The sequence below is a fragment of the Anthonomus grandis genome, chromosome 11 (assembly GCF_022605725.1).
Source record: "Anthonomus grandis grandis chromosome 11, icAntGran1.3, whole genome shotgun sequence".
In the NCBI taxonomy this organism is placed as follows: domain Eukaryota; kingdom Metazoa; phylum Arthropoda; class Insecta; order Coleoptera; family Curculionidae; genus Anthonomus; species Anthonomus grandis.
Genome location: NC_065556.1, coordinates 29,560,568 through 29,583,390, shown reverse-complemented (window position 1 = coordinate 29,583,390; position 22,823 = coordinate 29,560,568). Strand labels below are relative to the sequence as shown.

Here is a 22,823-nt window from a genome sequence, read left to right as displayed (position 1 = left end):
AGAACAATTTAATACAAGTTTATCTCCGATTAATTGAGTTTCTAATTCGATATAGTTTGTTTATATGGGGTTCTGCTTATGCTATACAAAAAAATTCATATTAAAAATTATTTATGAAAAATCGAAAACTATTGAACTATTGCATGAGGAGACTCCGGTGCTTCATTTTAAGTCATTGTATATTATAGTTGCACTGCATACTGTATATTATAACCCAAAAATACTATTTTCTTAAAATTAGTAGATTCTGTTGGCTTAAAGTTGTACAGTTAATATCCAAAATATAAAAAAAGTTTAAAAAATCAATTAACAAATTCTCCAAAGGCAATTTAGATACTTTTAAAGAATTGCTGGTTACAGTCGGATGAAAAGAAAATATAAAACTGCAGGTACAATATCTATTTTTACGCTATTATTATCTCTATAACTTTTAAATTAATTAATAAATATACTGTTTATATTAGCTAAAAACATCTTTTTTATGTATTTTGTACTTAGCAATAGCAATATTAGGTAATTTTAAGATTGGCTCACTTAAACTTGATAAAAAATGAAAACTCTAAGTCTCAGTCTCAAAATATCTTTTTAATTAATCAGGTAACATGTTTCGCTAATAAAGCATCATAAGACCTACAATAAACAGAAAAACACACATAACTACAATAAAACCTTACACTAAAACAAAATCAAATATTAAAAATTAGTTAAAATTACCTTATAGCTAGATGACCTGCTAAGTACTGACAAACAAAATTTAAATTTGAGAATACCCACATATTTTGTAATAAAAACAATAACACGGTACAAAAATTCAACAAAAAATATAAAAAGGGAAAAAACATGACAGGTGTAGTATTTTGAACCCACGCTCTAAAGTTGATCTCGGTGAAACACCAGACCGTTAACCACTCGGACATCCCTGCTTATAAATATTAGAGTCAAAGGCATTTATTGTATGCGTATAGTGAGCAGAAACAAGAGGTTAGATAAGATTATTAAAGATAAGTCCTGGCTCAAAGGTGAAAACATCATTAACGCATGTCAAAATTGGACTCTTTTTGTCTTTGGTGATTTCCATTTTCTCCAAGAGATCCAACTTTCTACCCTTAGGGCACTCGTGAACAATGGAAACATTTTCAGGGACGGAAAAACTGTGACCCGTTGATAATAAATGGTTAGCAAATGCTGACTTTAGTTTCTGTGGTGTTGGTGTCCCTGAACTTATTAACGAGGCTTAGGTGTTCGGTATCATCATCGCTGATATTATATGTGGTTTCGTTATCGTCAGCTGAAAGTACAAATCAGTAAGTTAGTTGAATTTATAAATTGACAAAAGTAAATTCAAAATTGCCTCCCGACTGTTCACTGTCAGTGAGAATATCTTTGACTGATGGTGGCAATTGTGGTCCTTCAAACTAATTGAACTCATAATTGGATACTTCCAAAGTCCATCCGCAATTTTCGGCTTCCAATTCATATGGATCAAACAAAGTCGCGTTTGTCCATATGTTGGAGATAAAATGTGCCCTCTCCATATGTTGACGTAATTCAACATAGCAAGGTGGCAAACAAAAAGCATCGAAATTTTTTAATTGTTTTTTTTTTTTGAAAGGGCTCATTTATATTTTTATCGTATAGTTTCGGTGAAATAATTCATATCGGAGTTGATTAACTTTCTTGCATGATCAATTTTATATATAATTTTAATACTGTACATACATGTTATACAGACAAACGATTCAATGACGGAAAAAGTGTTCTCTTCATTCGCGCCTGTATTTCCTAAATTGGCGAATGCATTTTGATAGTCTATTGATTTAGAGACCGTTTTATAAGGACGTTGTTTACCTTTTGGCACATTTTATCTCCAACATATGGACAAACGCGACTTTGTTTGTTCCATATGCATTGGAAGCCGAAAATTGCGGATGGACTTTGGAAGTATCCAATTATGAGTTCAATTGGTTTGAAGGACCACAATTGCCACCATCAGTCAATGATATTCTTACTGACAGTGAACAGTCGGGAGGCAATTTTGAATTTACTTTTGTCAATTTATAAATTCAACTAACTTACTGATTTGTACTTTCAGCTGACGATGACGAAACCACATATATCAGCGATGGTGATTTTGAATTTGATGACAATATGGAGGAATATGGATCAGACTAATTTTATTTTTGATCAATATTAGTATTTGCAAGAATATAGATTAATTAGTATTAATATTCTCGATTCATTAGTATAAGTATACGGTTAGTGTTAGATATATATATTGTAATAGTCGTATAAATAAAACAATTGTTATGTTATTATACAAAAAGGTTATAAAAAACGGTATATTCAAATATCATATAATAATATGAATATTCAATAAATATTTAAAATCTCTAATGAAATAAAATTAATAATTTTTTTCATTTTTTTAATTATTAATAATTAGCAATGTCTTCCGAATTTACTTCTGACAGTTGAGCAATAGTATGTTCAAACATTGTAAATTATGTTCTCAAATTGTCAGAAGTGAACCTGATGACAAAAAAATTAAAATACGAGATATTATAAAGGTGGGAGTGGAGGGCCGACGCTCATATTATTAATAATATCTCCGTTATTCTTCCACCTGGACTTCTGACGACTTGCAGGTAATTTCAATTTGAATTATAAAATAAGTATGCAAAATGTCAGAAGTATACCTAGTGACAAAATTGTTGCGAACATTTTTGCAACATTACCGACTTCTGATGACCCTTTATCTTCGGCGTAGACTTCTAACAATTTTTTTCCTATTTTCTAATATCGTCTCCTATACTAGTGCAAATTGTCAGCTTTGTACCTAATCGAAAAATTTTCATAAAAAAATTACATGTTCAACCCCCTACCCTCACTTATTCCGTCCAGGGCGAGTTCTGACGGTCTGCCCCTTGCTATGTCAGTAACAACCGAGCCTGTATATAACAAAATTTCACGTTTACCGAGTGACCCGTCGACCTACGTAGCCAGCTCTTCGTCTATAGGGCATCTAAAATTATTATTGTTGGTGATGTTGTTCAGTGGGTGGACGATGTGATAGGACAGTTTATATTTATTATAAAATTTGTAATATAATTTTTTCAAGCTGTAAAGTAAGAAATTATTGTTTACGGCAATTATTTTTATAATATGATGTTCTTTTTGAAAAGCGTCTTTGGACAGAGGTAATTTAAATAAACGGTAGAACATTAAATTAAAGGCTGCATATTTGCGTTGATAAGGGGAATTGGATTATATTATCTGTTGCAGAAGGTTTGCGATATACTTCAAAAGAAATACTGTTATTATTTCGGTATAAAAGAAAATCTAAAAAGGGTAATTTTCCGTTTGTCTCTCTTTCCAGCGTAAAAGAGATCTGATTATGAAGGGAGTTAATAAATGACAAGAAATCCAATAAATCATTCTCGTCACCAACCCACAACACGCACACATCGTCCACGTACACAAAACAACTTTTCATGATTTTCTCCTCCAAGTGACTCATGAAGACCAAACGCTCAAAAATGGTGAAAGACAAGAACCCATGGCGAGACCAGACTTTTGCCTAAAGAATTAATCATTAAATTTGAAGAAATTCTGTTCTAAAACCAATGATAAAAGGTGGATAAGATTATCTACCACCAGTTTTGGCAAAGTATTTTATTTTATTAGCGAAACATGTTACCTGATTAATTAAAAACATATTTTGAGATTGAGACTTAGAATTTTCATTTTTTCTCTAGTTACGTAGGTCTCTTTGAGATAATGGACGAGTTCTTCGGAGCTTGCATTTTAATCATATACTGAAATTGCATATTTCTAAATTAATAAAGAGCTTTTAAATTTGACTTAAGTAAATAACATACGTTTTATAAAATATTTTGGAAAGATAACAAAACCTATAACTAAATGTTTGAAAAAATACATCACGCTTCTTGAATTCAAAAAAAAATCTTAAATAACTTTTAATCTATACAAAAATACAGTAGTAGTATATTCTTATATGTATTTCGTAGATTGAAGCATATACTATAAAGAAGAGTAGACGCTTTGTTAGTGTAGCTAAAATTTAGTACATGCTTGAAGCATTATTATCTACTATATTTTATGAATTCCACCGATTATAGGTGAAGTGGCGAACTGCAGTCCGTAATGCATTTGTTGTCAAAAATAGAAAATAAACAAATTAAAGTGTAAAATAAGTTTAATTTACTGAGAATAGACTACGTATACATTGACGATAAATTGAACTATAATAATATAAAAATATACAATAAATACTAATCACACTAAAGAAAGGCTTTAATAAAACTTTCACTATTATTTTGGTATCACACAAAAAGTACTTGGTAAACTAAAACTGATTGCACATCAAAGAATATATTCGCGAAATAATATTTAAACTGATATGAATATTATCAATTCCACATTTATACAAGAACTCGTCTAGGATCCGATAACCAACGAACGGCATAATTTTCTTTATTTATAAGAGTGGACCCTTCAATATCACAATATTCATGTTAAGACAACTCGAATCCGGTGTTGCACGTGACCGCGTACCTGAGTTTCTCTCGTAACGTGCCCTTCTTTTGGTAATTCGGCAGTTTTAGGAGGTTGAAACAGGTGGACGAGGTGGGCAAGCGGTTCTGCGGGTCTTTTTTCCTAATCGTGAAGAAGCCTCTGAACACGCTCCCTGGAAAACATAACAATTCGTGTTTTGTGGAAAAGAGCGTGTAATTTGATTACCGATCGTGTCTCCGGTGTCTTCGTCATCGCCAACTTCCACGCACCGGATCGAAAATGGCGGCTCTAAATGAGCGAATCCGAGCAATGGTGGTTTCGAACAACTGGTCACAAACTGAACGAAAATACAATAACTATTATTATTATTATTTAAGAAAAATTAATCCGTACCTTCAGAAACATTCCGCGTTCTTCATCGTTAAAGTCTTTCTCTAAAATATCCCACAACCATCCGATAACACGATGAGAATCGTGAAATCCTCCGTAATACTGACAATTCTTACGCAGATCCTTTAAATCTAGCGGTATATTGTCGCCTGATATCAGCCTTTGCAACTGAAATAATCAATCTCTTAGTTAACTGTCCTAAATACTGGACATTTGCGATTTATTAACCTCCGGTGTAGAAAAAAGCGCCAACCAATCCGGATTAATGATCGATCGGAATCCCTTAATGAATGCGGCCGTTTGTTCCTTAATTTGCACGTACATCCGAAAATGGGCCATTAAATGAATATAATTGATTCTGTAAATTAATGTACAAATGAACTTATTCGTTTTTGTCAAATATATTCTTACATATTATCTTTGGTAACTAGGACAGCCTTTCCGCCGGGAATCAATTCGTGGGTGACTACTTTTCCCATATGATCCTCGTCCACGCTGAATGTTAAATTCAACTCCGACACGTCATCTTCATAATGTTTAACGTAACTAAGACTTCGATATAATGCAGGATCCAACGAGGGTAACTCATCTACGTAACTGTAAACAGCTTGGGAGGTCTGACCTGAAATCTACACAAAAAAAATGCATGATATATAAATATATGGAGTTTGTTAATTGTGCGCTATAATTGACTATCCCGAATATAGCTCCGAATATATATCCAGTTCACTCTCCGTCCCATTATCTCTATAGTAATAAATAAATAAACATGCCTATATTAAGGAAAATATCAAATTATGGACACTGGTATATCTGCCTTAAATACCTGGAAAATATACATAATTATATGAAATACTTAAATGAACCTAAGTGCTTCAGATTACCATAAATCTTTTCTGGAAAATTCATGAAAATTACCTGTAAAAATCCTCCAAAAACCGGGAATTTATGTAGTGCTAACTGAATATCTTGATTTCTAGTCGCTAAAATGTTGTAATTATTGATTTATAAGATATTTCAAGGGCTTTTCAACCAACTACTGAAAAATTATTGGAATTCAATTACTAAAAATGAAGATATTGACATTTCTCTCACAGGAGTGCCTGGAAGAAATAAAATAATTTGTCTCTTATTGATAATTGAATATCTTGATTTCATGTCTCTAGAAAGTTGTAATTATTGATTTATAAGATACTTCAAGGGCTTTTCAAGCAACTACTGAAAAAATTATTGGAATTCAATTACTAAAAATGAAGATATTGACATTTTTCTCACAGGAGTGCCTGAAAGAAATAAAATAATTTGTCTCTTATTGATAATTGAATATCTTGATTTCATGTCGCTAGAATGTTGTAATTATTGATTTATAAGATACTTCAAGGGCTATTCAAGCAACTACTGAAAAAATTATTGGAATTCACTTACTAAAAATGAAGATCTTGACATTTTTCTCACAGGAGTGCCTGGAAGAAATAAAATAATTTATCTCTTATTGATAATTGAATATCTTGATTTCATGTCTCTAGAAAGTTGTAATTATTGATTTATAAGATACTTCAAGGGCTATTCAAGCAACTACTGAAAAAATTATTGGAATTCACTTACTAAAAATGAAGATATTATTATTAAAATATTATTTATTATTAAATATATTTATATTTATTTATTATTAAATTGAAGATATTATATATTATTATTAAAAAAAAAATAGTCCATTTTTCTCAAAGAAACCGGATATAATGTGAACGTCAGCAATATTTTTTTTTATATATATTTATTTATTTTTTTACCATTGATGTTTGTTGGTGTTTACCGATCTGATGATGCCTTAGGGCGAAACACTTGTAATAGTTTTTTAAAAAATAAATATAATCTGAGACCAGTGACTTTGTGTCCCTTCAATCTCTGACTTTTTAACTACTATTTAATTATTTTAGGCACTTAAGAATTAATTCAGTTAATATTTAAAATATTAGGCGATTAAATGCATAATTCGTTTTTATTCAGGCATTTTAGATAATTGAATAATTTTTTATTCCTAGCAGTTCGCTAGTAATCAATTAACTGATTTATTTAAAGCAGTTGAGAGATATATTCTTTCGCTTTTGTAATGCAACTGAGCACTTTTTTTATTGGTTAGTTTGTAATTTTTTATTCCTGGCAGTTGACTGATTTTCTAATTCCAGGCAGTTGAGCAATAATTTCCTTTTTTAGGATCATTTGGATGGTTTTATTATTTAAAACTTTTTATTTAATTCAGGCAGTATGTGAGAGTAACTGAGACACTATGGTGTAAATAAATTTGTAACATCGAATGAAACTAGAAGGGCACTCTTGGAAATCAATAAATCTTAGTCATTTTTAATGGTGTATAGTGGATTTAGCAAAAATTCTAACAGTATTCTAAAATTTATGAACTTAGAAATTTGAAAAACCGAATATTTATGAACCTAATGACTGGTCGAATAGGCTTTATGTACATATTTTGTGTAGACCGTATAATCGTGGTAGAGAAAAGGTTGGAGGGAATTAAACTATATAGGTATTATTTAAACTGAGAATTAAATGCAGACCGTTGTTTGAGTTTAGTTATAAAAGAAGAAAGAGCGTTTTCCTTAATTTTATTAAATTCATTTGACCCTAAAAGATTAAAAACTTTGTTAGTGTGATCCTTCTTATTTAATATTACTGTGCAATTACCCGTTTCTGCTTTAGAAATTACTAGATGGCTACTTAATTAAGATTCTATTCAGATTAAGGCTAAGTGATTTTATCTTTTAAAGCTCTCTTAAAGACACTAACAAATTAAGATTTTCGAGATTTTGACTTGGTATTAAAATCATTAGTAATTTTATCAATAATCAAGTTTATTTCAGTGGAATTACGTAACAATTTGTTTGGAATATCCTTACCAAAGTAAAAGAGTAAACTAAAGTCCATAACCCAACAACTCCAGTTTTTTTTAGTATAACTGTAGGAGTGGTCAGAAAAAGAATTTCAATCTGTTCACGTTTTTTTTTTGAGTCATAGCTGTTTTTTCGTAATATATTCCTTCTTACTCATGTATGGTGGTATTACCTGACTAAGAAAAAACGAAGCGAACGGCACGTCAACGACGATCCCCTCGTAGACAGCTTTCCCGAGCATCTTCCCGGTAAATTCAAATAATTGCAAGTGATTATCTTGAAGATGCGACGTGGGAGAAGGATACAGACGCTCCTCGCTAGTGGCCTTAAACAAATTTAAGGCGGGATCGAAGACTCTCTTGATGCTCTCCTCGAGGAATTCCTTAAAGACGCCGTCCTGATCGATTCCGGCCTCGTCTAGTCCGTACTCGTTGATAAATCGTACTCTGATGACGCCTTTTAGCGCTTGAGCCGGCAAAATGGTCAGTTGACGATAGCCGTCTTCTACTATTCTATTTCTGTAATCAATAATTACGTTAAATTATTATTTACCCTTCAAATTTAATAATTTACTTGCAAACGTTCTAACATTACACCGATTTACTTAAGGTTTGTTCTCACTGCAAATTCCTAACAAGTTTGAAACTGTTTCCAAACCGTTCTTAATGATGATTGTTTGTTATTAATAAATAAATACCTATGAACTGTTATGAGGGTGGACTGTGGTGAAGCACAAGCGGACTCGGTAAGGCCCAGAACAGTTTTCTCGTTGTTGATGTATTTTCTAAACAATCTGACGCGATCCTCGTGCGGGATGATGTGCGGCATCGTCTGTAGCAACAGCTGCGGAGCCCGTTTGCTTTTATCCAAATCGATGAGGAACGAGGACACTTTGATGTCCCGTATCAGCCAATGGCCGTTCGGAGTGTACGGGTGCCAACAATCTCTCTTATAAAGGACCATCAAAAGCGTGTGCAACGATTGGAATAACGTGTTGCTCTGTATCGATTTTATATCTAAAACATATTTCATTATGAGAAGAAGGAGGTCTATTATTAAAATATTGTATTACCGAAGAGGTTTCCCAAAACGGCCTTGTATAAAAAGATATTTAAAAAATTTGACATGGTCACAAAATCCGCTAACCGAAACGGTTTTTGCTTCTCGTACATTTCCATATCGTCTAACAGTCTACAATAAGAAAATTCTATATTATATAAAATTAAGTAACTTGTGCTTCACTAACGTTACGTAATGAGTCATACAATCCGCAAAGAGTTGTAACATTTGAAACTCCGGTGCGGAACATTTCGTATTAAACGCCAGATGATCTAAGAATGTCTTTAAGCCACAATTTGGACCCAGCGAACACAAAAACAGCCATAAATCGTACAATATTGTGTTCTGATAACACAAACCTATAATAAATGGCACGTTATTTCATTTAATTATCACGCATGTTTATACCTGTCAATATGTCAAGTTTTAACTGAGTTAATGTATGAAAGGCAGTATGGTACATTGAGCAAATTAATACGACCCTATGGACTTCAGGACTACCGAGCGCTCTGTAACTTTTCATGGTGGAGGTCTTATTTCCTCGGTTTTCCAACATTTTCTTGAAAAAACTTCCGCCCACGAAAGCGGACGACGCATGATGACTGACGGTGGGGTCTTGGGAAGGATCCACGCCACAGACCAGTTCCGAAAGAAAATTACCTTTAAAAGAATAACATTTATACTGAATAAGTTGTGACGAGTTATTTTATTGGATATTACGTTATTATTTCAGTAAAATGCTCAATTATTGAAAAGAAGAAGGAAATCCTACAGTATCCCTCCACTTGTTTATCTAACGTAATTCTGCTTTATAATTCCCGACATGATACACAGCGGGGTTACAAAACAAATTGCTTCTAAACTTCCACTTTCCTTTAAAATTTATTTCACAAATTTAAATAGACAAAAATCTGATAATCAAACAACCAAATGATCTAAAATATATTTCCATCAGGAGTCTATCTAAAAAAGGGAAAATCATCCCAGTTTCTAAAAAGGGTCACCCCAATAAGGCAGAAAACTATAGACCTGTATCTTTATTATCTAATTGAGAGGGCCTTATACAATAGAATTGTCAATTTTTTTAAATTTCATAATATCTTATCAGAAAGTCAGTACGGTTTTGTGCCGCTTAAATCAACGGAGCAGGCAATTTATGGGGCAATAGACCATATCATTGAACTTGTAGACAACAACTATAAAGTTGCATGGGTTGTTGCTGGATATGCTCAGTTCGGTTGGTTTGAGAGGTACCTGCTTGTCCCTATATTAGATAGTTACCTGAGAGAAAGAAAGCAGGTGGTTGGACTATATTCAGCAAAAATAACTTTTGGCTTATTTCCCTTACAGTGGGAGAAAATCATGACAAATATTTAATCAAAAACAGGCATGTACAGTAGACTCGCGTTATACTGAACACACTGTCTAGTGAACTATTCTAAATAGGGAACAGACATTTTTTCCTTAATGTATTCTATCAAGTGAACAAATTGATTCTCGAAATAGTAAACCCAATAGTTTTATTAGGTAAACAAACAAGTTAAGACAAGAAAAAGATATTAAACGGTTTGTTTCTTTTCGGGCAATTAGTTTTCTTTAGTATTTGGGTGCAGTAGGTCGCGTCACGCCGCCGAATAATTATGGCAAAAATTAGAAAGCATTTAACCCTAAGCGATAAAGCCAAAATATTAGAAGAATTAAAGAAAGGTGTCGGAGTGACCGTTTTGTCTAGACAATATGGTGTTGCTAAATCCACTATATGCGCGATTCGTCACAGAAGGATAAAGATTTTGAAACGAGTCAACAGTACTTTCACAGGACCTGAAAAAGCGAAAACTTTGAGACAATCAGAGTGCCCTAGAATGGAAAAAGCTTTATGTAGGTGGTTCTTAAAAACGAGGGAGAGAAATTTTCCGGTAACTGGCTTAATGAACCAAGAGAAGGCCAAGTTACTTCACAGTCAATACAAGGAATCTCCTTCTTTTAATGCGAGCAGGTGGTTGGATGCAAAAGTATAAAGTTAAACCATTAATTATTGGGAAAGCAAAAAATCCACGTTCGTTTCGAAATTTTAACTGTCCCGTCCATTATAGAAATCCAAAACTGCTTGGATGACGGCAGCAATTTTCAAAGAATGGTTTCACCGAATGTTTATTCCTGAGGTAAGTTTTGTCATAGGAAGACGTTTTAAATTTTACCATCTTTGTATCTCGAGAATTAGAAAAAATGGTTTCAGTCCTTTTGGACTACGATTTTTACAAATTTACGCCCTTTTTTTATTCCTTTTAAGAATTTAAACTGCACATTATTCTAGCATTTGTTCTTGTCTTAGGTTACGGAATTCCTACAGAGCCAAAACCTTCCAGTTAAAGCCATGCTTTTGTTGACGAACAACCTGCAGAACAGCTAAGAAGTGATGGTGGTTCCATTTTCACTGTTTATATGCCACCTAACGTTACTCCGCTAATCCAGCCAATGGACCAAAACGCTATTCGTCTGACAAAACTATTTTATCGAAAAAATTTGTTATCACAAATTATTGGAACTAACTATTGGATATCGGAGATGCTCTAAAACATATTTCGTTAAAGGACGCCATTCTAAATTTGGCTTTGGCGTGAAGAAATTTAAGGCCTGAAGTTATAGAAAAATGCTGGCATAAGCCGACGAAGTTGACGATGAGGAAGATAACATCCCCTTAAGTGTTTTACGGAGCCGAATAAGAAATAAAGACATTGACACAGTGCGAGATCAGAAATCATTACATTATTGCAGACTTTTAATCCAGAAGTTCATATTCAACCTATTGATGTAGACGATTGGAATAAAGATAACTTACCTGACACAAAAGAAACTAATGACCAAAGTGAAAGTGATGGAAACGATCAAGATGATGGAGTACAAGAAGAAATGGTAGTAAATAAGGAACGAGTGACAACAAATTCGGCAATAAAGTCGATTAACAACATCCTTCAATGGGCGAAGAAAATGAAGATAAAAATTCATTTTTTCAAAAAATAGATTAGATTGCCGTTTTTTTTATTTTATTTTAATTACATATGTAATATTTTTTCTGTTTCGCATTAATAAAGTTAGTTTTCTTAAGACAAACGTTGCTTTAATACGTACATTAAAAAAAATTTTGATAGAGTGAACAAATCGATATAGTGAACTGAATGTGCATTAATTAGTTCACTATATCGCGAGTCTACTGTATTTCAAAATGAATGGGAAATTTTAAATTTTTTACTTTTACAATGGATGACTCCTTTAAGTGTAAACAAAGTATTCTACATATTTTCTCTAGAATTGAACAATAAAGAAGTTATTGGCACTTTTTGGTCAGAAATGCCTGGAAATTTTTTTTTCAAAATTTCTTTAATTTCCAGAAAACCTATGGGCCTAAAGAATAAATGTTTTAAATAAAAGTTATGTGGAACAGTAAGGCCTATATTTAGAAAAAAGAATTTTTGATTTATTTCCCATACAGTGGGAGAAAACCATGTAAACCTGTAATAAAAAAAAAATTATTTATTTAAAAGTGTATGGGAAATTTTGATTTTTTTATTTTTGCGGTATGTGACTTTTTTGAGGGCAAATAAAAAAGTATTCTACACATTTTTTCCAAAATTGAATAATAAAGAAGTTATTGGCATTTTTCTGGTTCTTTGACCAGGATCGCTTGGACAATTTTTAAAATTTATTAAAATTAGTTTTTTTTTTATTTTTGGTAAACAAATAATACAATAGTGCTATAACGAAAAAATAAGTAAAAAAAAAAATTGTTGAGTTTTTTTTCATTCACATAGTTCCCTACATTGGGAGGAAATCATTAATTTTTTGGCAACATTTTTTTCATTCATTCCTAATTTTCGGAAAACCTATGAGACTATGGAAAAAAAAATTCTAATTAAAAGTTGTGTAGATTGATGAGTACTAAATTTAGCAAAAATAATTTTTGACTTATTTTTAATACCGTGATAGAAAATCATGAAAAACGTCTAATCAAAAATAGTCGATTATCTCAAAACGTATGAGAAATTTTGATTTTTTAATTTTTGCGGTGAGTGATCTTTTTGAGAGCAAACAAAAAAGTATTCTACAAATTTCTTCCAAAATTGAATAATAAAGAAGTTATTGGCATTTTTCTGGTTCTTTGACCAGGATCACCTGAAAAATTTTCAAAATTTATTAAAATTTTTGTTTAACAAATATTAAAATCATGCTATAACGATTAAATGAGTAAAAAAAAAAATTGGAAACTTTTTTTTCTTCGCATTCCATACAGCGGGAGGAAATCATGAATTCTTTTGGCAACATTTTAACCATTTTTTATCACCCAGAATGGGAAAACATATTTTTCAGAACCAACAGTAGTGGAGCAAGGTGTTCCTTAGGACGATCTATTTTGGGGCCACTTCTATGGGTTCTCGGGGGATCTGTCGGGGGGACATGTCTGCCAGTATGCACATCAGTTATACTCTCAAGTGACTCTGTGGAAGGAATGGTGAATGAAATGAAAAAATTAGTGCATGGGTGCAACTTGCTGAAACTTAATACAGATAAAACTGCAATCATACACTTTAATAATGTTCAATCTAATGAATCCTTATTTGTCCTTATTCCGATAGTGGAATCCTTTAAGTTTCTCAGGATGCATGTTGATCCATTGCTAAATTGGAGTCAGCATTGCAACACACTAATTTCCAGACTAAACAGTAATTGTGCTCTGGTCCGCAGGCACAATTTATTCACTAATATCATTAAATTGTACTATGTGTCTTGCATTCAGTCAATATTAAATTATGGAATTTTATTTTGAGGCTATGGGTGTTTTTAGGGTACATCTAACGATGCGTTTTTGGTGTTTTAGCAAGAACTAGCTGTAGGCCATATTTTTAAAAAAATCTGGAGGTTTTAACTGCTCCATTTTTGTATTTTTTGGCATCGATCATGTTTGTCAAAAAGCAGCCAGATCTTTTTCAGAGAAATGACCAACACTATTCAGAGGAAATGTCAATGATTACAAGGGGTCGTAGTGACTTACGCATTCCTCTACATCATACAGCTTTTTTTGAACGAAAGCCTAAGTTCAGGGCAGTAAGAGCCTACCGCTCCTTGCCACAGTGCATTAGAGCAATAAACAGTGTCAAAACGTTTAGGGGGGGAAACAATGAAATTCCTTCAAGAAAAACGTCTCTATAGTTTTAACCTGTGGTAGATATTACGGTACGTGAATGCATTGGTATTAGTACTAATAAATCTTTGTTATTAGCTATTAAGTGTCTTAACTGTGTGTTTGTATTTTATTTTTTTTAGCATATTTTATTACTCAATTTTAATTATGCTAAGTGTGAAAGTAAGCATTATATAATATATATTTTTATCTTTTTAAAGTGTTTCACACACAGCACTATAATAGTGCATCATCTTGACGTTGCTTTGTGATTAGAAACCTGTTGGCAATAAAGGATATTATTATTATTATCAGAAAAGGTGGTCAAGTGAAAATTGCAATGCATTTGACATTGTACAGATCGGTAGAAAATTTTCTCCACTGGGGAATTGAGATAAGCAAGAACTGAAATATTTTCCCTACAAGCATAACATTTAACTTTCCAATACATGTCCGTACTAATACCCACAGTTTTAACTCCTCTACTGACTCAAAGTTTTTATATTTCTGCTGCAAAAGCAATAAACTTGATCTGTTGGACATACTAGAAATAAATAAAGCTACCCAAAACAACCACCGTTACTGATCAAGTACATAACTCTTGTACCCACTTAACTCTCCATAGTCTTTTAATACATCATTCTTGCCCTTTACAATTTCTTTTTTCTACACTGGACTGATCCATTGCTGTCCTTCACAACGTACTAATCACTATGTTAACCGCGACATTTATTAGATGCTTTTCAATCAAATTTTCAGAAATTTCAAGGAAAGAAAAATGTTCAGTTTCAAAACACTTTATCAGGTACCCTGGCGCTTTTAAGACTACTCAACATAGATGTCACCTAAGTTTCAGTTTAGCATTTTCTTTAATATACTATGCCTTTAATTATTGACGTCTCTTTTCATCCTTGTCAACAATTTTATATAAATAAAAAAAGTTTCAAGTTCCTTTCAATATCCCCTGATGATGGATACCGCTGTGTCCGAAACAAGTCGAGAATTATAAAACATAATTACGTTTAATAAACAAGTGGAGAGAGACTGTAGGATTTTCATTTTACCTTTTGTTTTAATTTTAATTTAATCTAAATACAATAATTTACTTAAGTTTTTATTACTATTAGTTGAGGTTTGATCTATCAACCTCTGAGCTCGTTTCTTTTTTTCAATATCCGACCTAAGTTAATTTTTTTAAATTAAAATTGGTGGCCTCACCTAATAGAATCTGCATAACTTCAATATTCCACAATAAGTGCAATTGCTGCTTAATATGTGGAATGGCCACATGCAAACCGGGATCTATGGATTGCGCGAACCAACCCAATACTGGATGCCAATGTGTCAATGTAGATTGTTTACTAACCACATAATTCTGGCAGCTTTCTAGAAGACCTGTGATAACCACCTTAAATAAAACTTGTTATTTGCAAATGCGGTATACAAATATGATATGATATACCGTAAATGTAGGAAAGCATAAATCCCTCAAATTCGAGTTCCTATCAAGGAATCCCATTTGAATTAAATTGGCCAATAAACACAGAGCATAGCTGCCTTCTAATGTATTAAACACTATCCTCATGGACTGTTGACTGGACAACAGCTCTAAGCTTCTTGTGAATATTTTATGGTGTTGTAGAGTAGATAATGTCTTAAAAGTCACTTAATTAAGATTGAGAATTATTGAAAATTGAACTAAACTTACCTCTGGAGACAGAATTTGAATATGATAAATAAGTGCAGGAACAGAAAGGACATTTATTAAAAAAATTGTCATAAATTTTTCAGAAAAGCTTGCTGATACCAACGGTCTAAGTGAGAGGGTCAAAATTGCACTTATTGATACAGCCTTGAAGGCAATTTTTACCCTACATAGTCCTCTGATGAGTAAATTCTTAAAAAAAAAAGTTTTATTAAAGAAAGCCATTTTGGAAGTGAAGTTTTCCTAAAGCAAGTCTTTTTAAAATAAACATTGAATTGTAAAACATATTTATACATAATTTAAAAAACCAGTACAAAGGTCCTTAATAAAATCTAATTAGTTGACAGTGGTTCAAGTTTCACTGCTTGACCACTAATCCTCTACAGAAACCTTTTTACCATAATATGTATAAGATTAGTTAGTCTTAATATCAATTTAAATTATTTAGTACAATTACTTTTAAATGTTAATTTGGCCTTTGTACTGACTTTTTAAATTGTGTAGGTACTATTTTGATCATAACTATATATAATGATCTCATTGAAATACATCACTCTTAAAACAAGATTGGCATATATATATATATATATTTTGGAGAAAACTTTCCTTAAGAAAAAAATTACCCACCTTTAAAACCACATAAAATCCTTTATGAAGTAGCTGACCCATTAAATTTGCACATAGTTGATTCATGCCGCCCCTAAACACTTCCATATTTTTATTTTTAAAAATCATCCATGTATTTGTGCTGGTAAATGACACTAACATGTGCAAATATAGAACAATATTTTTCATGTCTGACGAGAGTTCTGGCTTCAGCTCTTCCAAATATTCACAGCATTTCCATAGAATATTATTCATATGGGAGATCCATTTTATAACGAGCTCCTTATTAAAAGCTGAAAATGGTTCATAGCTTAAGGCGGTAATTTTCTATATAAGACACTTCTATTGTAATGTGTTTATTTAAAAAAAAAAAAAAAGTTTGGATGAAAACAAGTATTTAGGATATGTGTACCTACCTACACCAACATAACTATTTTTCAATGATTCAGATTCAAGTGATACAACCAAATAGCGACACAGTCTCTCAAAACGCTCCTTGTCTCTTTCTTTCTTCCATATCAACAATAAACGTAAAGAATGTCTATAAATTTCAATCGCAGGCTTCATTTCTGGTTTTAAGAAATTCTCTGGCAAATTCGGTATAAAATTGTCAAAATCTTTTCTAAAAATCAATTTCAAAAAGGTGCATTTTTTTAAAATTAAGATTGGTGCAACATTTTTTAGCAAAATTTGTATTGTGTGATTAGTTGAGGTTTAACCCATTCGTTCCCATTGTACTCATATGAGTACAGTGAACAAAAAGATCTAGTGCTGCGTGTAGACGTTTAAAAATGTGGTTATCGCGATGCAGAATTTTGTTGTTGTTGATTTCGATAGTCAGTGTCCAACTAGTTAAGTGTTAAAATCCTGTGACTGCCCAACGTAAGTTATTGTTTCTTGTTACCATTTGATAAATCACTAGGTTTCATTGTTGATTATAATGGTCTTAGGGGATCATAAAACGTATTTGTATTTTCTGTTGTCACAAAATGCCCTCCCCAACCTTACAGTACTTATTTAAGTATAGTGGGCACTCAGTGTCTATTTTAGTAAAAATGTTTTGGGTCCTAATTTTTATAAAGTAAAAAAATGTATATGTGATAAAACATGGTCTAATAAATTGTTTACAAAAAAACATAGAAAATATGTCTTTGGCTCTGTCGGTCCTAACAATATTTTTTTTATTGCTAGAACTGATAACAAAAAATGGATTTTGATGACGATGCCTATATGTGCCAATTCCCACCTCAAATTTTTATTGTAAAAGGTATCAAAGGCTTGAAGCTGCCCTATAGAAGATATCTGTTCCACAAATAAAAACGATCCATCCAGCTGATATCATTATAATACCACCTGATCCTGACAGTCAGACTGACAAAGAGGATATAGATGATGATTTGATTGAAGAGAATGAAGTAAGCCAGTTTCCTAGGTCAAATTGAGGTACAGTGATGAAGAAATGGATATGCCGTTATCTGTTTTGCCCCAAAATCTACTAAAAGGCTCTGCAGCTATCAAACTAGAAGATGCTGGTCAATCGTTGCGAAAAAAAGAAAAATCCAGTGAACCCAGATGGACTGAAAATATTATTGATATATATCTTTACCATCAATGCCTGGGGCCGCTGATCAATTAGAAATAGTCAAAAGCGACTTACAGGATTGTACTCCAATTGAAATCTTTGAAAAAATATTTGATGACAAGATTGTAGACCATATTGTACATAAAACAAACTTATATTCCTTGCAATTTTGTTATTTACTGAATATCACAAGCTTTCCCGTGAGCGTCTCTATTGGAGCCTTGATGAAGACGTTGGCGTGCCCTTTATAGCAAATTCCATGTCTAGAAATCGTTTTCAAGATATAAAGAGATATATTCATTTGGCCAATAATAATAATTTGGACGGGAATGACAAACTAGCAAAATTGCGCCCTTTGGTAGATCTTCAAAATCAAAATTTTTTGCAATGGGGCATCTTTCACGAGGAGCTCTCAATGGATGAAGCTATGGTGAAATATTTTGGGCACCATCCCTCAAAACAATTTATAAAAGGCAAGCCTACCCTAGACTGGATGTTGACAGCTCCACAGGATATTGTTATTCCTTTGATATGTATTGCGGTGCCAAATCGTAAAATCCCGCTTTAACGGTAGTATTAGACCTCTAAGAAAACATTGCAGTCCCTTCGGACCATACTGTGTTCTTTGACAACTACTTTACTAATTTTGACCTTCTAAAAACACTTAGAGAAAAAGGCCAGAGGGCCACAGGCACTGTTAGGGAAAATACGAATTCTACAAGTCAGTGTCCGGTGGCGATTATCAACTTATATGTGTATCTGAGACTTGGATTCAGGATGGTGTACGGGATCGGGAACTTTTTGAAAATAACTATTTAGTGTATCGTAAGGACCGAAATCTCGAGGCTCTTGGAGTCAAAAGAGGAGGTGGAGTTCTTGTTGCTGTTAGACATGACTTGGCATCTGTCAAGGTTGATTTGAAGGACTTGGAGGTCATACTACCATCGATGGATATTGTGGGTTGCAGGGTGTCTGTAAACAAGACAAGTGTTTATATTTTTGTTATATATATACCACCAAACTCGCCTTTAGAAAATTACTTGTCTCTCTTTGATTATCTATTTTTTAGGGCAATTCAGAACCAAAATATTTTGTTGTTGGGGGATTTTAATATGAGGTTTATACAGGATAATGTTTATGATTGTAACACTAAACTTGCTGGCCTAAGGGATTTTATAGCGTTTTTGAATCTCTCTCAATTTAACAATGCCTTTAACTGCAACAATAATTTGCTTGATCTAGTTCTTTCCAACTTCCAGTGTTCTGTGGATAGGGACGACCAACCCCTTGTCACTGAGGATGCATATCACCCTGCTATTAATATCTCGTTGAATCTTGTCAAATGCGAGAGTGTTACAGATTTCCCCTCCAACAATGAGAGTCCTAAGTATAATTTTCGAAAGGCTAATTTTCCCTATCTTTACCAGCTTATCTCTGATGTGGATTGGACTTTTATACGCACCCAGTCAGATGTTAATGAGGCAGTTAAAACCTTTTATGACAAAATCCATGAAATTTTTTGTCTAGCTGTTCCTCGTTTTCGACCCTTCAATAGTAAATACGCATATCCTGTGTGGTAAACTCATGAAATTAGGAAATTATTAAAATTAAAGTCTAGGCTACATAGGAGATGGCTTCATACAGGGTGCTCTGCTGCTTATGAGGATTTTAGAGCTGCTAGGAGGGTAGTAAAAACAAAAATGGATCTTGCTTATCACGAGTATATTTCCAGGACTAAGTCAGCTATTTGGAGTGATCCAAAGCAATTCTGGAGGTTCATTCACCTTAAACGAAACAACTCTCGCATTCCAGGTTCTATGAGCTATAAAGATACCACTGTTGTGGGTCCTAAAAGTATTGTAAATGCTTTTTCTGATTTTTTCAGGAGTGTTTATGTTGAGTCCTCTATTGCTCAGCCCAAAGAATCTGATACATATGGTTCAGACAACATTTTGGTCCAATCTTTTGTTGAGGCAGATGTAAGAAAAGCTTTACAGAAGTTAAAAAACAAAGAAACTGCGGGTCCTGACCAAATACTTTCATTTCTTTTGCGTGACTGTGCATCAGCCCTGGCTGTACCACTCTTACAAATCTTCAACTTATCACTCAAGACCAATACATTTCTGGAAGAGTGGAAAAAGGCTAAAATATGTCCAGTGTTTAAGAGTGGCGACCACGGCAGAATAGAGAACTACAGACCGGTGTCAATTCTCTCTAATTTTTCGAAGGCCTTTGAGATATGTGTGCACAATAAATTGTCTCCTCAAATTAAGCACATAATTACAGAAAAGCAGCATGGTTTCTTTCAGAAAAGATCTACTGTCACTAATATGGCTTGTTTCTTGGAAACAGCATATCTAGCTATAAATCAGAAAAGCCAGTTGGATGTGCTGTACACAGACTTCTCGAAGGCTTTTGATCGGCTGGATCATGAAGCTGGCCTTGTCTGGTGGAGTTCTTCATCTCATATCTGACTGGCAGGCTTCAGTATGTTGAATTTAATGGTTTTGGGTCTGAGTATTACGTGGCTTCGAGTGGTGCGCCCCAAGGCAGTAACCTCGCCCCAATGCTGTTCGATCTATTTATTAATGATCTAGTTGATTGTATGGAGAGTTTCTGTCTTTTATTCGCTGATGATCTGAAGTTTTTTCCCTTCATTCGTACTATGCTGGACTGCCTGAAGCTGCAAGAGGACATGAATGGGGTCTTTGAATGGTGTGAAAGAAATAAACTACTCCTAAACTGTGACAAATGTAAAAAAATGACAATTTCCATTCTTCATGAAGAGATTTTATACCCATATATATTGAGTGGTTCTCGGTTGCTAGACTGTTCTTCAGTGAAGGATTTGGACATTGAAGTAGATAAGAGGCTCACATTCAACCAGCATGTAGCACAGGTCACTGGTTCAGCCTTAAAATCCCTCGGGTTTATAGTAAGGTCCACTTCTCAATTTAAGAATATATCCAGCTTGACTGTATTGTACAATTCATTAGTAAAGTCTAAATTAATGTATGGCTCTATGTTGTGGTTCCCCATCTATGATGTTCATGTTAACAGACTGGAGTATGTACAGCGCAGATTTTTAAAGTTACTTTCTGTTAAGTTGGATGGAGTATATCCAGTAAGAGGTGTGGAACAGGAGTACCTGCTGAATAGATTCAACTATTTGTCACTAAAGCAAAATACTATTCTCTCTAGTCAGATATTTTTATATAAACTTTGCAATAATAAAATTGATTGTTCTGAGCTCTTAGAGAGGCTACCTCTATTTGTTCCTCCTGCCAATACAAGGAGGCACCATATATTTTATCCCTCTCTTAACTTAACAAATCTGTCCAGCAAAGCCCCACTGTGCCGTGCTTGTACATGGTATAATCAGATGAATGCTATAGATGTCGACATCTTTAGCAGCACTGAATATGTTTTTAAAAAAAGGATGTGTTCCTCTCTTAATTTGAATGATACCTGATTCTTTTTCTGTGATTGTTATCATTTGGTTAGTGTGTCTTATATTCTTACAATTATGCTATTGTTTTAAATTTTAAATTTTGTTATCACTCTATATTGGATCTTATATTATTTTTTTTGTACTACTTATTTAAGGTGCTTATAACTTGTACTGTTTTAATTTTAATTATTTTGATTGTCTTGTAATTGGGAATTTTCCTGTTGGACAATAAACTATTTGAATTTGAATTTGAAAAATAGGACCGAGAAATGTCCACTGACGAACAAACTATTTCAGAAAAAGGAACATGGTTCTTATGAATATAGGTATGATAGTGATTCTCATGTTTTATTTGTAAGGTGGAAGGATAATAGCATTTTAACTTTAGCAACAAATTATGACAAATTTGAACCTTTGTCAAGAGTCAAACGTTGGTCAACTGCTGCAAAAGAAAAAATTGAAGTTTCTCTGCCATTTTTATTTCAAACTTACAACCAACATATGGGAGGCGTCGATCTACACGACCAAGCAGTCGGCAATTACCGAATCAATATTCGCGGTGAAAAGTGATGGTGGTGCCTGTTTACCCATATGGTGAATATGTCAGTTGTAAATTCATGGAGACTACATCAATTAGCCTCAGAAGAGAAAATGGATTTGCTTGGATTCCAAAGACAAATTGTGTTGCATTTTTGTTTGTGAAACAGAGACCTACTGCTCAAGTTCTTCAAACGATTAGACAACACGAAGGTGGTCACTTCCCACTCAAACTGGAAAAGCAATTAAGGTGCACTGTGTGTCATCAAAGAGTTAGATGGGCTTGCATAAAATGTCAAGTAACACTTTGTTTGGAACGAACCTGTTTTATAATGTATCACTCTCATTAAAATAAGTTTTCTTTTGTAAAATAAAAAAGTTGTTTTGTCTGCCAAGTTACCATTGTACTCATTTGAGTACATATCTATATCTAAGTTATCTTTAGAATTAGAATATAGATATTATCACAATGACATGTATTTTTTTGACTAAAAGGTACCGTGGGATCTAACGGGTTAAAGGCAGCAATAACAAGTATATATAGGGCATATGAATGATTTTAAACAGTTTAGTGGAATCAAACACAACTTACAAAATCTCATTGGTAAACTTCTGTCTAGTCAACCACCCCCTAACATTGGATTGTATAACAATAACCGCTTTTTCTTTATGTTTTTCCAAAGCTCTTTCCTCTCTTGCGGCTTTCGTGTGCTCTAAGAAGTGGCCCTTCGAGTTTTCCGCCCGCTGAAACATGATGGAATCGCTTTTAAATGTTTTTCTTTTGATGGAAAACTCTTAACAACATGATCTTTATGTTTTTATTTGTTTATTTATTATTATTCTTTCGTTGACACTGACGTTAATGAATGACGTAC

At 33.2% G+C, this 22,823-nt stretch overlaps 1 protein-coding gene and 1 long non-coding RNA gene across 3 annotated transcripts in view; both read right to left on the bottom strand.

The window, feature by feature from the left end:
- Positions 1 to 22,823, bottom strand: part of LOC126742237 (uncharacterized) — a 263,438-nt gene that overhangs the window by 48,744 nt on the left and 191,871 nt on the right. The window lies entirely within an intron of this gene.
- On the bottom strand, positions 4,199 to 22,792 carry LOC126742229 (ubiquitin-protein ligase E3B). Its single transcript, XM_050448854.1, has 16 exons — positions 22,541 to 22,792; positions 16,795 to 17,000; positions 16,400 to 16,671; positions 15,776 to 15,964; positions 15,530 to 15,721; positions 15,286 to 15,475; positions 9,300 to 9,551; positions 9,079 to 9,250; positions 8,905 to 9,023; positions 8,530 to 8,848; positions 8,005 to 8,350; positions 5,338 to 5,555; positions 5,155 to 5,284; positions 4,930 to 5,094; positions 4,762 to 4,873; positions 4,199 to 4,708 (listed from the first exon to the last, which is right to left on the bottom strand). The coding sequence occupies exons 1-16, from the start codon at positions 22,699 to 22,701 to the stop codon at positions 4,536 to 4,538; spliced, it is 3,216 nt and encodes a 1,071-aa protein (XP_050304811.1). The 5' UTR covers positions 22,702 to 22,792; the 3' UTR covers positions 4,199 to 4,535.